Here is an 18,384-nt window from a genome sequence, read left to right as displayed (position 1 = left end):
TGTGACAATACAGATGCACAGTCAAAATTCCTAAAATTACTGTGAACCTGATGTATTTGTCTGTTTCTTTTTAAGCATCTGTTAAAAATCTTTGGTATGAAAACTAGGGTAAAACACTTCTGATTTTTTTTTTCTTTCTTTTTTTTTTTTTTTTTTTGTAACATTGGTGAAGTAGTGGTGCCTGAATAGTAACTTGGCCAGGTCTCCAGGTTTGGAAGATTGCAAGGTGGGGCATGAGAAGAAGAGATGAAAGGAACAAATCTAGGAATGTGCCTATGGCACAAGAGACAAATGCGTGTAGTAGAAATGGTTAGTCAGAAGTAGTCTGGGAAGAGGAATTGTTTCTATGTACTAGTTGAAACAAGTGATACAAGCTGTGATACCAGCACACACTTCATCCTCTCAAATCCTCAGTTTTCTGTCCTCCTTTCAATGCATAGGACCTTTATGCTGCAGCAAGCTGCTGGTGCCACGAGGTCTGCTAGAGTCACAGGGAGCCTTCCTTAGCTGTACCCACCCCTGGGGATTACTTGTAGACCTGTTCTTTTTTCCATCAAGTTTGTAGAATTGGTCTCAGTCCCCATCATATGCATTTACCACCAGTCAGGCACATGCAGGTTGCACCAGTTTTCCTATCTTGAATCAAGTGCTTGGAGTTGTGGTATGCATTTGAACCTTTTCTCTGTGTTCTCACGCAAGAGATGTTAAATATACTGTATACTTTGCTTGGGTTCCAGGTACTGGATGCCCTTTGCTGCCAGGCTCTGTATTGAACACGTTAGAGAAGACTTGAGACATTACTTCAACATTTTCAGTATAGCAGGAAGCAGCGTAATGAAGAAGAAAGGAATCTTAGATTTAGGCATCCTGTGGTGGACGTAGTGCTGACTGCAGTGCTGATGGACACAAGATAAAATGCAAACAAGTAGTACATTAACAGTTTTCAGCCATATTTATCATACTGCTTACAAAGGCAGCAAGGGCCACTCTTAGATATATGTAACGAGAAGATGTTACAAAAAAAAAAGGATGTTCACCTGTATCTGAAAAATCAAGACGCTCAGGAAGACTCCACACAGGAGGGATCTCTAGCAAGAGATCCTTCATCACTGACAGTCCATCCTGAAAATGGAGTCCTAAGGGGTGGAGCCAGGTTCTTGAATTGCCTTCACGGCAATTCCAAGGTCTTTTCTCTGGGTGTTCAGTCAGTGGTTCAGACCATGACTCAGCTGTTCCCATACACCACCATATTGCAGCCAGTTCTGACTTAGTCATGTTTAGCACCTGCATCCTGATGTCTGTTTCTGCAGGGTTGGTTTTTGTTTGTTTGTTTGTTTGTTGTTGCTGTCTGTTCCAACTAGATGGTTTCGTGGATTATATATTTTTAAAACCTGTAAGTGAATTCCAGCACTTTGGTGTTATGGAAATCTGGTAACTTCTCTGTTACTTAATCAGAGATTTTCTGATAAAGGTAGCAATTTTGATGTACTATTGAGTTAAGAGATTGAGCTGCTTCATATAATTGGTTTGTCATCTTCTAACTGCAGTGCCACCAAAGGCAGTTTGATTTCAAGAATTTTTGGAAAACAAACAAACAAAAACAATTTTCTTTCTAGTTACTGTAAAGTAAAATAGCGCCAACCATGAAAAGCCCCTTCCCTAAACACATCCAAATAATGACAGGATCTAGCCGGTATTTTGTACCTCTGGGCTCTTTTGCCCTCCCTTGGCAACCAGTGTTGTCAAATTTTTGTGCTGTTGAGGCAATTTACATTTCCATGCTTGCATTAGACTGGACCCAGGCTACATCTATGCTGGTATTAAGCACAGGGTAAGGGCTGGTGCTCAGCAGCATCCTGCACTGGCTCACTTTGCTTCCTCATTAGCAAGCTGCTCAGGCACAGCAGGAGTGTGGGTACAGTCATGCATACGGGAACAGAGCTTGGCTTGGATTGGCATGAGGAGTCTTTGGCCTCTTAATTAGTAGCACGGGGGGTTTAGATATAACACCGTGCTTTAATTTTGTATTTCACACATTTTAAAGTATAATTTATATTTGCAATCAACAGTATGTTCCAATAGTGCATTCTAAAATTACGGGGTTTGGAAGAAAGATGGAGTTTTGCAAGTTCAGTGTTTTCCTGCTTTGCTAGTTGCCTTCCATAGCAGTAACTTTTTAAACAAGCATAAGGTATCCATGTATGTTAAGCTGCTTGTGAAGTGGACTGCTTTTAGCTTCCCTTGTGAATACAAATAGATGATGTGCTGAAATGAGGTTCTCTCGGCCTCAAGTCAGTATTAGATACACAGTGCTTACAGCTTCATTCTGCACCAGCCGTCTCGTTCCTTCCTGTATGTGTATATGTGTATTTCAGAGTGGTAGGAAAAGTACCCCACCTTTGTGGCTATTTATGTAACTTGGTACACAATTTTTTATCACCAGATGTTACTCATGGCTAACAGTTGTCGTTGGGGATGTCACAGCTCCTATGTATACATATCAAAATTAGACATGCGTAATGTCTGCTTTGATGGTTTTTTTCTCTCTTAACCCAAGAGAGACACTGATACTTAAAAAAAAAAGGAAAGAAAAAAAAAAGATGCAAAGCAAAAATAAATTATTTTTCTTACCATACTGTACGTTCTTAATGACTGTACCAAATATGCAAATACCTATTTTGATTGGCTGCAGTAGCCCATCTGTTCTGACAGTATCTCATATTAGATGATCCAAGACGTTTGCCAGCATCTGAGTATCTAGCTTTGCTCTGAATCTCTACAAGAAGCAGAAAGAGGCTACATTTTCATGAGAGCAAGAGAAATCTGCACAAAGCAAACTTAATGGGCTTCAAGCTGCTAAGAGACTTCTTATGTGCCTAGGGAAAAGAAGTAAACAATCTTTTTATGTGTGCTTCTTTCACTGCTGCCTTTTCAGAGCCCTCTTTTCCTTATCCTAAATGCCTCTTGTGCTTGGCTAGAATAAGGATAATTAAATGTCTTTTAAATGGTGTTTAAAGCTGCATGATAGGAATACCTATCCTCCTGATCCAGTTCTGTATAGTAAATGCGAAAGGAGTGCAGTCCTGTTGAGTATGCTACTACATTGCTTCTGAGAGGAGCATTAAGGCGGAGATTTGAAATAACCAGTTTTCCCTGCAGTGACATATGCAGTATCCTTACAAGCATCTCCAGCAGCATGGCTGCCTCTTGTGTTTGCTATTTATAAAGTAGTGCAACTGAATTGGGAAGCAAGAGCTCTATGCAGACTGATTTTAAAGCTGTTCCCTGATTCTTCATTTTAAAAGGTACCAACACAAATGTAAATTTAAAAGAACCTTAGGATTCTTTCTGCTGACCCAGCGATAACTGTACCTTGAATTAAAGCTTTTTTTGCTTTTTTTTTCTTTCCGTTGTCCTCTGTTTATGCCAATATGTGATTATTACATCATTAAATAAAGTACAGTTATTTTTGGTTTTCTGATGGTGCCGAGATTGGGACAACCATATGTAGTGGAGATTTTTCTTTATGATAAATAGAAAGTAGTCGTGTGGAGAATTCAATGGCAGTGTTTTTTTATCAGTGTCGCTAGAGCAAACACATTATTTGTGGTAAAACAATGCATGTTTCAGTGTGTTAGCCTCTTTGTAGAAGAAAGGCATGGATAGCTCTCCCTGTCTGCTGAACGGTTTTTCTGAAGAGCATCATGCTTTTAAAAGGCAGATTTGATTATTCACATTAGTCTTTAGATTTCCTTCCCCTTTTCTTTATTGCATGAGGCATTAGCATGGAAGCACACTTCATATTTCTCAGGCTTTTGTCTGTTCCTGCTGCTTTGCCTCCTGGAAGTCAAACAGTGCTACTTGGTTTCTGACACAACTGATTACTATGGAAATTATTACCATGTCATAAAGAGAGGATTTCATGTGTCGAATGTGCTGCGTGTATGCAGGCAGTTCTGTAAGCAGAAGGTTCCTAGTAATAAAGAAAAAGGGAAAAGAAATGCAGAAAATAGCTGTGCAAAATCCATAGTTGCAGATTCTTCTTCAGAAGGCACAGCCTTCAAGAGATTGGGGAGCAAGCTGGGTTTTTTTCTTTTTTTTTAATCACTAAGAAGATAAATGTGAATTTGTGCTTCAAGGAATAATTATTTTATTTTGACTCCAGCAGTTGGCACTGGCCAAAGTGATTTCCGAGGGCACTCGATGTATGTCCCAGATCACAGTTCCACGCTAGGGCGACTTGACAGCTATCGCTCTGCTATGCAGCGGTCTGAAACCAAGGACACCAGCTGCCAAACTGAAGAAGTTAAAGTTGTGCCTCCTTCAATGAGAAGAATTCGAGCACAGAAAGGACAAGGCATTGCAGCTCAGATGTCTCAGTTCTCCAGCTCATCTGGGAACATGTCCGTGATGAGTGATTCTGCTGCAGTTATATTTGCTTCTCGCCAGAATAGTGACATAGGTTTCCACAGCTTGCCTCGGGCTGGTGCAAGAGTGTCTCTGCAGTCCTTAGAACAGACCCAGAGCATCTCCAGACAGACTGAAGACATTGCTGGCACTTTGCCCCACCAGATAAGTAAACTGCAGGTGGATGATGATGTTGTGCATCTGAGAAATAATGCCACAACAGGAACTCTTGCAAGGCCAAAGTCTCAAGAGGTAAGAAGTTATGACAGTGAAAAGTCTACTAGCCCAGCATGTGTAGTCTCTCCTCATGCCACCTACTCAACAAGTGTCATACCCAACGCAACACTCTCATCGTCCTCAGAAGTTATTGCTATTCACACTGCCCAGAGCACTGGATCGCTGGATAACAAAATTAGCAGTTCTGCTGTGTACGCAAAGCCAAGAGACAATCCTGTTGCCAACAATGCAATAAGTGGGAAAGAAGATCACCATTCTTCAAGCGGTAACTGGAGTGAGAGTAGCTCCACACGTCACTCACAGACTTCAGATACTATCCCATCTAATACTGTCATGTTTCTTTCTCTTGGTGACTCTGCTGTCTCTCTCAGCACTCCTGGAAATGTAGAGGCTGGTTCTCAGAGTGTGAACTACAGCTGTAGAAGCAATCTTGCTTTACCAAACCAGTCCCAGGACAGCGATGGTAGGAGTGAATCTAGCTACTCAGGGGAGCGAATGCAAGGTGCAGTGAGCAGCTCAGAGCACTGGCTATACAAGTCTGCAGAAAATAGTGAGACTGCGTCATGCAAGGTAGCTTGTACCACACCAGGCTGTGCCACTCCTGGCAGCAACCTTAGCAGCAGCAGCCTGGAGAGGACATCAGTCAAAGAAGATTCTACTTCTCTGTACTCTGTAGACCATGATGGTTATTACAGCTCTATGAGCACGGACTCTGGACTGAAGTCAGGCACGCCATGCTATAGTACTAATGGTTTTGGTAATCCCAGAGACAGTGTGATTAATGTCTTTGAATCAAAGGAGAAGAAACATCAAGATGACCAGCCAGGCCAAGGTGAAAAATCCCTTGCAAGAAACATCTCTCTAAAAAAGGCAAAGAAGCCGCCTTTACCACCATCTAGAACAGACTCACTCAGAAGGATACCCAAGAAAAAAGCTCAGTCCAATGGACAGGTACTTGATGAAACCCTCATTGCCACCCTCCAGCATTCTCTTCAGTTGAATCTCAAATGCAAAAATGGCAGCTCCCCTTCCCAGAGCCCCTGCAGTGACTATGAAGACCCCTGGGTGTTGCGCTCTCGCAGCCAAAGCTCAGTCAGTGCAAGCAGCAGCATGATGTCCACTACTGCCCCAAACCTGTACTCCATTTGCACAGTCACGCCCTCTCAGAGTGAAACAAGCAGCATCAAGTCGGAATATGCTGACCAGTGGGGTTACTACAGCGACTATGCTGCAGTGGCAGATGACCAGATGAAGTCTCCAGTGACCCATTCTACCAGTACCTCTTCTGCTCTCAGTGATTACAGCATCAGCCACTTCAGTGATGGCTCAAGGGCTTCTATACCACAAGTGCCCACTGGACTGGCCAAACCAAAGAGCACTTCTCCAGAGAAGACCCACCGAGTCACATCACCATCCAGTGGGTACTCCAGCCAGTCCAATACACCCACTGCACTTACTCCAGTGCCTGTGTTTCTAAAACCTGCGTCATCAGGAAATGGGAAATCCAAGCTGAAACCTAAAGTGCCTGAAAGGAAATCTTCTCTTCTGTCTTCAGTCTCCATTTCTTCATCCTCCACTTCTCTTTCTTCAAATACATCTACTGAAGGGAGTGTGAGTGTGAAGAAATTGGACCCCTCGAGCTCTCCTCCAGATTCTGGTGCACCTCCACCTCCTCTTCCAGCACCTCCTCCACATTGCCTTGAGCTCTCTCCTCCCTCTTCCCCTCCTCCTCCCCCAGCAGAAGCTGTGGATCTATCACCATTGCCAGCTTCTCCCACATTTCCCCCCCCTCCACCAGAAGCCGATGTAAATTCTTCCTTTGCTCACAGTGTCCAGTGGTTACCACAAGAAGCTTCCATCGGTTCATACTCTTCCCCTGTTCCTTCTCCTCCTATTTTCCCTTTAGTTGTCCCACCACCAGCGCCACCTCTTGATCCCAAACTGACAAAAGGTGCAATGATATGCCCACAGTATTCATTTAAGAAACACGATCAGGAAGATTCTTGCTACAGTGCTGTGAAACAGCCATTCAGCAAGCAAGATGCATCAAGACCTGTGATGCCCTTAGTAACCACCAAAGCATTGCAAATGGTGCAGCTGAGGTCTATCAAAAAAGCAACAGAAGGGGACCCATCACCTGAATCTGCTTCTGAAACCATGTCTCAGGAAAAGAGTGTTGTAAGTTCATCATCACAGTCTTCCTTAAGGCCGTCTCTCTCACTAAGACTCAGTAACAGCTTAGGTGAAGAGGAGATGAAGATTCATGGCAATTCATTAAAAAACTCACCTCAAACACTGGCTCAGAGTTCTCCTGTGATGCTCTCTGACAATATACCCAAGCTTGAGAGCGATCAAAATTCTGCAGTTACCATGGGTCTAAACAAGTCTTTGGAACCGGATTCCCTAGGGTCAGCTCCAGAAGCCACACCTAAGTCGCCAGTGCGGAGCGAAGACTTCCATTCTGGCATCCCACTGCAGGGGTCACCAGCTTCTCCAGACAAGACTCAGGTCATTTTGCCAAACAAGAAACCGCCTCCCATTTCAAAAAAACCCAAACTGTTCCTTGTTGTACCACCTCCACAGTTAGATCTCACAGTGGAGAAAATAGCTGAAGTGAGTGATACTGTCAGATGCACATCAAGCCCGACTAAGAGAGACGCTGTACTTACACACTGCGAGGAGGCGAGAAATTGCTTTACAGATGGACTCGGCTCCAGCAAGATGGACTCTGGCAGCCTGGTTCCTGAGGGAGGAGCTGCCGGAGTCACCTTCTCTGAAGCAGTGGGAGCTGGTGCCTTTGTGGTACAGCCCGCTGCATCAACAGTTCAAGAGGAGCCCAGGCAAGAGGAGCAGTCAGCTTTTGATGAAGGAAGCAGCTCAGGCAGCAGCCAAGACAGCGGCAGTAACACTGAAGGACACCTGTCTCAGGAGAACGAAAGTGGTGAGTCTGCTTTCTCTGACTCTTCTTCCGACGTAACGATAACTGTGCTAAAGAAGGTGGGGAGTGAGGATAGCTGTTGTAGCATTCATCTAATCTTCTGTAGAGAAAAGGAGCTCTTGCAATAGTTAGAGCTAAAAGCCTGAGGGAAGTTGCAGGATTAATACTTGTTCCAATTCTATTCTGACTTCTCCCCTTTGCAGACAGGGAAGTAAAAAGGACGCTTTATTTACCTGTGCTGGCAATAAAACATCCTATGAAGAAATTGTTAGCTTTGTTAATTTTGTTTGCATTTTAATGCAAATGATAAAAATATTCTTTCAGTATTGTACTCTGTGTGTGTCTGTACAAGCAAAGGCATTTCATGCAGCGCAATTTCTGAAGCAAAGAAGGGTGGTTTCAAGATTACAAACCTGTTGGTTCCCGTGGCAGACTGACAATATTGTTCATTATTTCTGTGTAGCCGAGGTGTTTGAGTCAGAAACAGCAAATAGTTCATTCCTGCCAAGCAATAATTATGGGGAAGAGACAGACGGAGCGGCAACACCAGCGAGACCGAGGACTACTGAGGATCTTTTCGCAGCCATTCACAGGTACTGCAGAGATTGCCCATTCCATACAGTCTTGTCTATTATTTCTCTCAAAAATTAATTGATGTTGTTTTACTAAAACACCCCATTACATGTCATTGCTTCAACTGAAAGCACATATTTATTGGCTTTCTACTAAGATTGTAGAGGAAAAACGTATGGAAAAGAACATGTGTTTTATTGCTTTACAAATGTATTTGATCTATTCTGAACTAAAAGCTACCTGATTAAATCAATACAGATTACATAATGAATGTCCTGCCCCTTAAATACCAACTTACATCTAGTATTTATTGTACTGTTCTCAATCTGCCATATTAACTCTACTGTTGCTTTTTCTGTGTAGCTTTTTGTTTTCATTCTTGTTCTCCATCTCTTTTTACTCTTCGCTGCTTATATGGTGCAGTTTGGGACAGAGGCTCAACGCTAATGCTTCATGGCAAGCGTGGCTGAAACTGGCAAGTAACACAACATGTCAGTCATATGGCAAACCATATGGCAAACGCTGGATTATAGTTTGCCATAATCCAGCCTGAAGTCGGGTGTTTTGTGTCAAACTGGTTCATGAATGAAATGTGCAAAACTGGCTCTTATTAATGTCATTATTCATTTCCCTTAAAAATGAAATAGGCAACTCATTTCCTGTGCTGTTCTCGTTAGGCTTGGGAAAAAACAAACAAACAAACAAAAACCTACAAAATACAAAATGAAATGTGTGCACCATTTAAACAGTACACACAGAAGACCATTACCGCTCTCTGAACTACTGAGCTTGCATTTAGAGTAGAATCAGTGTAGTGGTAGTGCCATCTTGTGGCTCTGACTTTTACTTCAAATTTGCAGAGGCCATTCTCTTGGTCGCAGAAGTGCTCAGTGGAATCCATGTATGTTTCTAGTCAGTTTGCACGTATGTGCATGACTTCTGCATCAGGAATAGTGAGGGATGGAAAAAGTCTTTTTGTGAGAACACAGCTGGGATTTAGGAGATGTTACCAAAATTACGTATATATATTATTACATAAAGTTACATACGTATAATACTGACCTTTTATAACTTACTGTTATCCCTTAGGATTTGGCCTTGTGGAGCTGTTCTAAAAATGGCCTGTTGCAATCATGCTGCATGGCGTTCACTAGGACTGCGACATGTCTGTTTTTAGAATAAAGTGTTCTGGCCAGTGACCTTTTCCGTTATGTATGCAGATAGAGAGTGGATCTGTGTGTGTGTGTGTGCACATACTTGGAATTCCTGATTTTATGGGGAAATGGACAATGGAACTGGATGTGACTTAGTTAAAACTGCTTGACACATTTGTTGTAAAGACCTTGCTTTTGTTGGCTTTAGACTTGAACCACTACTCTTCTTGGTTGAAAAATGTTCCCTCTCCACCTTATTTCTAAGGTCTAATTTCAGTAATTGGCACTCCTCAATATGTGCTTTGGAATAGGACAAGAAATTTAGTTGTATGTGCATCAAAGGTAGGAAGAAAAATCTAAGTTTAAGAAACAGTTTTGTTCAAATACATGTCCTATCTATGTCTGAAAAGCCACCAAAACCAAATTTGGTTCTTAATTTTAAGTCTGCCTTAATTTATACATGCTGAGAAAAATTGCTTAGGTGTGGACAGCAAACTGACCATTCTGCTCTGCATTCACTGTGTTGTTGAGTTACTTCAAGCCAGAATAACCAAATTTTTCGCCGCATATCTTTGAAATTGAGTTATGCTCTATATTTCTTTGGAATTTAATTTAATTTGGCAGCAACACAACCTCAGTTCTGGAGTGTTTAAAGATACCCACAGACAGCCAGAATCCTACCGAAGGGAAGTCTCTGCCATGTAACACAAGTATATGTTTACACACAGCTTTACAGAGCATCCAAGCAACAAATCCACTTGCTACCTGTGGTACCAACACCCGGTTCTGTCTATGCAATATGCTAATGTTTGCCACTACCAAAATAACAATTCTATCCTTAAGTTATCTTCTGTTGTCCATTCAGCCTGAGGATGTCAGTTTTACACTCTTCTTTCAAAAAGAAAAGTGGTGGTAGTGGTGGCAGCTGAAAATTGCAGCTGTTAGAGTTGCCTGTGGGGAGTACCACAAGTGGTCTATTTGTGAAATTCACCACTTAGAGAGGCAGAATGCTTCCTAAGTCTTGGCAGTTTGTGGCAATGACTGTTGCTGCCACACACTTAGCTGATGGATTCTGTTCCTTTGTTTTATACTTTTCTCTCAGTAAGCTGCAATGCATAAAGACATTTGAGCTTGCCTTGGCAAAACGTCAAACTCTTAAAGAGAAAGTATGGCTAAAGAGCACATGAAGTAGAAACTCCTTTCACAAGGGGAACAGTCAGCATTGAATATGCTTGATAAAAATTAAAAATGGAATTATAGTATGATAATCTTCTCTTTGTATCAAGTCTGCTAACTTGCTTTAAACTTTTGGCAAAAAAATATCGGTAAAAATAGCATTTATTCAATCTTTTTTAATTTATTCTTGTTTAGTCTACAAAGAAGATAATAAACATATGAAGATAAGCAGCATTACTACAGATAAGCAGCATTAATACAGATAGGAGGCATGTAAATACATCCCTTTCTTTAAGATATTATTTCTAACAATGGAAAAATGTGGAAAGAGAACTCCAGTTTCCACTTATTTCCAGTCCTGTAAATGTTTCTTAATTTTACTTTTGTTACTTTTGTTTTCATTAAACTAAAACCACTGGGACCCTTCATTTGAGAAGATAAAATTCAGTCAGGAACTTCACCTATTCTTCATTTAATCAAAAAGTTGGTAAAGCACCAACAGGACTGTAATTTTTTTTCTGTGTATCTTATTTAGAAACTGGAAAGCTCAGTTTTCACTGTTCATGTTTGGGTTTATGGATGGATGGTTAGGATCTGCTTTGTTTACTTGACCTTATCTGTAGAAATAATGCATTGCAATATCCTTTTGTAAAGGCAGGTGCACTGAACTGCACTGCCAGTTCTCCAGGGAAGATCAAATGAAACAGCTAAACAGACCGACAATAATAAAAAAACAAAAAGCAAAAAAACTCCCAACCCAAAAAAAAAAAAAAAATCCCCACAAAAAAGCCCAACATATTTGATGGCATATTTTTAATCAAGAAAAATCACATTGAGGATTATCTTCGTAATTAATTAATCTTAGCAATTCAGTACTGACTCCAAAAAGTCTGATTTTCTAAACAGATTCAGCGTTTAGACATCAGACTTTTGTAGTTTTGTTGTTGCAGATTTGCAGAAAAAGAATAATAAACGTAGCTTTACCTCCAATACTTGCATTAATGGCGATGCAGTTTTGGTGGTGTTCTTCCTCATATTTTAGATTTAGATTAATTCTCCCTTCTCCCTCTCTCGTCTGTAGCTTAATTCATTGCCATCCCTCTAAGCCGAGTTTAATTAGGAGTGGTAAAAAATTTCATCTTTTTGTTTTGTTTTTCTTGTTTGTTTTTCAAACTTAGATCCAAAAGGAAAGTCCTTGGCCGTAAAGATTCTGAGGACGATCGTACCCGCAACCATTCTCCTTCACCCCCCGTAACACCCACTGGTGCTTCCCCAACCTTATCTACCCTCAAACAGGCAGGATCTATTCAGAGAAGCGTTCGCAAGAGCAGCACCAGCAATGACAACTTCAAAGCCCTGCTGCTGAAGAAAGGGAGCCGCTGTGACACCAGTTCCCGCATGTCAGCAGCAGAGATGTTGAAGCACACGGATCCACGGTTCCACCGAGCCAAGGTGGATGCCTCTCCCGACCTTTCCGACAGCCCTGCCAGCTGCTCGCCCAGCAAGAGCAAACGGGCCCAAGAGGAGTGGGCCAAGAGTGAAGGCCTGATGCCGAGGAGCATGTCCCTCTCCAGCACTAGGTACGGCCGATCACGAACACCACCCTCTGCTGCCAGCAGCAAGTACAATGTTCGCAACCGCATCCAGAGCAGCCCCATGACTGTGATTAGCGAAGGAGATGGGGAAGTGGTGGAGCAGTCAGAGAGCAGGGCCCAGAGGACTTTGGATGAGCAGCAAGAGAGGCAGCTTGATGTATTTAACAGTGATGAAATAGACATGAGTGACTTTTCGTATTCTGAGGAGCCAGTCTGCAAGGAGTCCTTGGATCCGACTCAGCTGGACTTAATGACTCAGCCGGGTACTTCAAGGAAGTACCTAAGTCCTTCAGCTGAAGAAAGTTAAGAGGCAGTGACAAATGGCGTTGGATATTAGTCTAGAAAATGACAAAGGACTAGATTCCAGAAGAGAGCCCAGATCAGGACAAGTTTACTTCGCTGAGCATTTACTCCATGAACTGCATGTGTGTGTTTAAATGCTGAAGCAACGGTAGTTCTGCATGGTTGGGGTGGGGTGGGGAGGACTTGCTTTGAATGAGTGGTCTGTGGCTTAAAGAAAGTAACAGCTGAAACTGTTGTGTGAAGCCTTAGAGGTCCTCTTGGGGGCGGGAGTAGGGGAGTTTTCTCAGAGCCTGTAGGGGTGTGAAGTTTTTCTTTTTCTTGAGACTGCATTTGTGCAAGTAAAATTTAAAAATAAGCCTGCTAAAGAGGAAGAGGAAGGCCTCTGTGGTACAAGCTGGACATTTGCTTGAAAAGCATTGTTAGTGCAGTGTAGTGCATTTGTTAAGCAGAGAGGTAGGATGAGGATCCTGTGGAAGATAGTAGGGTTGGTGCTGGGGCCACGTGGCTTCTTATCCAGGTATGCCCCAGCATTAGATGAAGTGCGTCCTGCTAATGCCAGTAGGTCACCAGGTTATGAATTGGTCCAGGGTACTTTGTTTTTTCCTGAGGGAAAATGGAACACAAGTTGACATAGACAAGGGAGCCAAGTTTTTTAACTCTGTACTGGCTGCTATGCAGCCTCACACATACACTTGGGAAAACACTCATTTCCAAGTGAACTGCTTCCTTGGTCGGAGTATTCCCTTAGAGAACTGGAACAACTGGATACGTGCAGAGGATGTGAGCAGACAAGGGAAGTGGGAGAGGAATTAAGCAGTATACTGCCGGAGTTTGGAACGGTTAAGCTTCTGAATTCTAAAATAGAATTTGAGAACTTGCACTACAGATCTGTAGGTGAAGCCTATCTTTCCAAATTGAAACTTGGGAGTTACGTTTTGCTAGAAGTCTTTCTTCCATTTGTCAAAATGGAAGAGTTACTACTTTTCATCACTTGAAATATGGATACTTGCTAACTTTTGGTTACCAAAGAATAAGTTACAGTTACTTTCCTTTTTGATTTGCCTGCAGTATTTCTTTCCTTTTTTTAACCTTAATAATTTAGTGAAGTTCGTTTTTATTGTATATTTTACAGATAATAAAAACATTTAACGGTTTTCCAATTGTAAAGAAGACCATTAATTGAAACTGAAATATTGGCTGGAGTTTTTGGTTCTTAGTAGGAGTTAAGGTTTTAATTTGTAAGAAGAATTTTGCATCGTTTGATGGCGTGAGCAGTTTTGTATTGTTTGTAAATATTGAAAGTTGTTAAAATATCTTTTAATCTCCCTACTGTAGAATTTATACATTTTTAGATTGCTTTTAAAAAGAAAAAGCACTCTTTGTAGATTATTTATTTTAGAGAAATATGCTTGTAATCTCTTTCTTCATTCCTTTACTTGTTAGTAATGTAAATTTCAGGGGCCTTTGTTTAACTCTTCCCTTCTCAAGAGGGGAATAGTGATGAAAATGCTGTGACTTTGCTTCAATAAAGAAGGCGGCTGCCAGTTGCCATATTGTCTTTTGAGTTGATTAAAATCTCCTTCAAAAGATGTGTCCAGCGGTGTATGGCAACACACTGAATGCCACAGACCATGCATCCAACTACTAATCTACAGTTTTCATTGCAAAAGTTACTAATTCCATTTAGAAGCATCACTAAAGCATACTGACATATCCATCCCATTTTGGCATGCCAATGCTGAGACTAAAAAACCTGAAATAATAAGCTTTTTCCAGAATCATTTGTGAGTGTATTTACTACTTCTTACTTGCAACCTGTCCCAGAAAACTAAAACTATTGGAGAACCAGATTATAAGCAGAGAGAGAGAAGTGGAAAGTGAATCTGGCTGCACAGCAAGGGTGGGACTAACTGGTGCACAGCAAACTTTCTACCATTCGTACATGCTATTGGAACTGTTGGGTTTTTGGAGCTAAATAAAAACTTAATTGGGCAAAGTAGACTATTTCAGCTATTATTAATAATCTGAATTAGATACAACTGCTAAATGTCTACTGACATCCTTTGGTGTTTCTCTCAGAGCTGTGATCACATTAAACAGAGAGCACAGGAGTGTGCATGGAGCACTTACAACACCAGGTACCAGTTCAGAATTGGTAGCTCAGATTTTTTCAGCTGTGTTGTTCTCAGCTCCAGTTCTTGCTGTTGAACTCAGCCCCAGGGCACAGCAGCTGTGCTTACAGAACTGGCAGCAACTCTGGCATGTATGTAATTATGGTAAGGAAAATGTATTTTATGTCATACATCCAACTTCAGAGATAATTTCTTCTATTATAGTTTCTGTGTATAGGAAGGATTTGCAATTGTGGTGATCCTGCTGGTCAACAAGTATAGATTAAGTTTGGGAAACCTCTGCTAAAGACATCCAGAGCCCTTGGACTGGAGAAAGAATAAGGAAGCTTCTGCCATACTGAAGAAGTCTGGTGTCATCCTGATGAGTAATCATACTATTACTGGGCTTGTTCATAGTTTACAGTTGGTTTACTCATTTCCTCTAAAACAAGAATTGTTGTTGAAGCTAGATCTGAGATTAATATGTTCTTCCTTTCATTGTGAATGTTTACATCACCATTTTCCTATATTTTGCTTCCCTTGACTATGTTCAAAGTTCATTCTTATTCATATCAAATGTACGCAGCCCAAACTCCCCTTAGTATTCGAGCCCTTGAATTATTAAGAGGTATTACATCCATAAGGCTGTGTGGTACTTACAAGTTTTCACTGTATATACAGTGAAGAGAGGGGAATTGATTAATTGAAATGAAGGATGGTTGCGTGAGAAGCAATAGCTTGGTGAGAGGAGGCTTGGAAGGCTACTAGAAACCAGTGAAAAGAATTCAGAAAGAGGTGGATTTGATGAAGAGGTGGTTTTGAGGAACCAGGATGCTGGTTCATGTGTAAGGCTGTTGGAAAGAAGGCACAGAATAATGGTAGAAAAGGTGAAGTAGGGAGATTTCTGAGAAATGCAGTGAAAGCAAGGAGTGATGGAGAGATATTAGGCAGACAGGCTAATGCAGATATGAAGTTTCAAGTGGTGTAGGAGAGATAAAAGGGCAAATTAACAGTTCGATAGTTGCAGTAAGGGGAAAGAAAAAACGTGGCCTTAAGTCTTTATTCACAGTATAAAGGGCATGGAAGGCAAAGTCAGTCAAACATGGATAAGCGTTTCAGGAAAGGAAAAGGCAAAGATGTTTGAGCTTAGAGAAGTAATAGGCTGAAGTGAGGAAACATCAGACAATACTGGGCAGGCAGCTGCAGGCTCGAGCTCAACAGTTGAGAGGGCTCCGTGTACAAGAGGGAAAGAATATGGGATCAGAGAGGCTAATGCTCGCATTCATGTCTGCCAACATCCCCATGTCCATGGTTCCCACAGACTGGCTGCAGTTCTCCTGAACCACTGTACTCCAGTACCTGATAAACATTGTCAGTCACTTCCTGGACTGAAGAGAGGTTATTTGTGCACAGAAATAAATGCCTTCATAGTATTGCAAACTAATATATCTTGTCAGGTATTCTTCAGATCCCATAGAGTTCTGGAAAAGCCATTTATAGCACTGCTCCAACCAAACATTTGCTACAGTGCATTAAGTGGTTCAAAATGATGTATTTGTCTACTTCTATAAGAGAAGATTAAAAGGATGGACTTCTCCAACAATAAAGTGTTAAAAAAATTGGAGTGGTAATGAGGAATTATTTTATCTGTTTTATTTAAATGAACTTCAGTACTCTTAAGGGCATACGTAAGTACTCACAAAGACATACATTATGGTATCTTTCTGGTTTTCCCTGCTATACTTTATTTGCTGAATCAATTTCAGAAGCTACATCTTTCAAGACTAAGTTGGAATTAATGTGCATTGAAGACAGTAAGCTACAGAGATGCTTAATAAAGAAGTGCAATGTCACGTGCTTTTCTGAGAGACAGGATAAGTGCCTTACAAGAGCCTCAGCAGCAGAATGAGTACACTTTGCATTGCCAGTGTAGCTCTTTGCAGTTAGTTGATTTCACATAATGAGTCATCAGCCTTTTAAGAGCCAATCAGTTCTTCTCCCAACAACGATAACGGAAAGTGCCATTGATTTTGAGTAGGAAATTGCCTGTTAATGATGAATCCAAATGTGTGCATATATGCATGTACTGTGGGAGTGTGCACCAAAGAAAGAAAGCCCAGTCCCAACACACAGGATTTTCTTCTGTCTGTAGTGCAGTGCTCTGTTTATGCACCAGGTGGTATAAAAACAGAAATGCTAACTACTGGAGGAACAAAAAAGTGAAAATCTGTGAGGAAAGGCAGGCTGCAGAAGCTTCTGCGTGTTGACTATGGCTTCAATAAATCATGAATAAGTCACTTGGAAAAACAAAACAAATGTTCTTTTCCACAGATATATGAATTACAACAACAATCAAACAAAAACAAAGTTCTGGCAATGAATGAGAGAACAAAATGCCTTATCTGCCACCTGAAGAAGAACGCTTCCATTGTAGCAGTACTTAAATGGTGTGGCTCTCATATTCTTGGAAAATTAACTAACTTTATTTAGACAATATTGTCAACCTAGTTGAATATGTTTTGTAATCTCCTGAAGGCAGGGATTTTTGTGCCCATTTCTGTACAGCCCAGTGTAAGAAGAGTGTTAGAAACAGCCTTTGCAATTGCCTTTGGAACAAGCAACTGGATTTCTGAGCCCGTTTAAACTTAGTGATAAACTGTAAAGCAACAGGTGTGGTCAGTGTTGGTGTGCAACAGCGTCAGCTGAGAAGCAGTCCTACTTTGATGGTATTGTTTTAGTCCATTTGCTGATGCAGCTTTTGGTGAGATGTTCAGACAGAAGTGGAGACTGTAGAACATGAAGAGAAGCTGTTATTTCTCCAAGATTAAAAAATCACCAGCACTACTTGTATCTAGACTGTTCTTTTTGGAAGTCCCAGGCATCAGAACCACTTTTGAGAGTGTAACAAATTAATCATTGAATTCACAGGATGAATTTCTTGGGTGATGCATCAACTTTTGTAGAGCCAAGCTGGATTTTGGGAACAAAGAAACTCAAAATTACTTTCTGTGTTTCTGGCTAAGAATCAACCTAGTTAACATGAGTGGTTGGAGGATAATGACTTCTGTATTACAAGCTTATATCAGCCTTGTTTTCATACAAAATTGACAGAATACTGCAAAGATGCATGCAGAGTAGAACCGCACCAGGATCGATGGGGGAATCATCTGTATTTTTATCCCTGCAGAAGACCAGGTAAGTTAAAACGGCTCAATGGCACACGCAGACTCTAGCAGATCAGCTAAAAAGTAAGGAGCTCAAGTAGGCTTCTATCTTGGTGGCATCTTCATAGGTTCCACTGACTCTTTTAATATTCTACAAGGGGCAGTAAAGCAAATAAATCTGATATAGGTTCATTGTCTTGCCATAATTCTGAGAGCAACAAAGTGCAAATGTCTGTTTTTCTGTATCTTTGTGTCTGGTTGGATACTCTGCTGTATCACACAGTGCATGCTACAGTAATATGCTCACAATATTTATGGAGTCTTTCCTCTCTGCAGGTTTTTTACTACCTTCAAGAGATGGCCTAATACCACAGTCTTGCCCTTATTGGAGTCACTACTACCTCCCCTTTCCTACTTCAATGAAATTTGTTTTTTTTTTTTTTTTTAAATTAGCTAATTCATATGGATTTCACAGGGAGAGTTGTAACAAGGTGTAGAAACCAGTAAGAGGAGAAGGAAGGACTGATCTCACATGCAACAATCATTACATTAGACTAATTTCCTGAAGAAACCTTCCTTACTAAACAACACAGTCTTTTTCTTCAGTTATGTGGAAGACTCCTAGCAGTGGGACTGGTGTGAGTATGCCTGAAGGACTGGTACTGGTCCTGACTGTTTAGGTTTTGGGAAGCCTGTTAGGAATGGGGATAGCTTCCTATGGGCAGA

The 18,384-nt window shown here is 41.2% G+C and overlaps 1 protein-coding gene across 13 annotated transcripts in view; it reads left to right on the top strand.

Moving 5' to 3' along the window:
• NHSL1 (NHS like 1) overlaps window positions 1-13,932 on the top strand; it is a 164,281-nt gene extending 150,349 nt beyond the window's left edge. For 10 of the 13 annotated variants that reach the window (XM_048935451.1, XM_048935462.1, XM_048935453.1 and 7 more), the window contains 3 exons: window positions 4,166-7,585; window positions 8,046-8,175; window positions 11,664-13,932. In XM_048935451.1, the coding sequence (XP_048791408.1) occupies window positions 4,166-7,585; window positions 8,046-8,175; window positions 11,664-12,387 (4,274 nt within the window). In that variant the 3' untranslated portion in view covers window positions 12,388-13,932. Of the gene's footprint in view, window positions 1-4,165; window positions 7,586-8,045; window positions 8,176-8,578; window positions 8,631-11,663 lie in introns of all 13 variants that reach the window. The other 3 variants (XM_048935454.1, XM_048935452.1, XM_048935461.1) reach the window with 2 other exon arrangements.
• The last annotated feature ends 4,452 nt before the right edge of the window (window positions 13,933-18,384 follow it).

The sequence above is a fragment of the Lagopus muta genome, chromosome 2 (assembly GCF_023343835.1).
Source record: "Lagopus muta isolate bLagMut1 chromosome 2, bLagMut1 primary, whole genome shotgun sequence".
NCBI classification, from domain to species: Eukaryota; Metazoa; Chordata; class Aves; order Galliformes; family Phasianidae; genus Lagopus; species Lagopus muta.
Note: the sequence above shows the minus strand (reverse complement) of the source record. Positions and strands in the feature narration are given on the sequence as shown.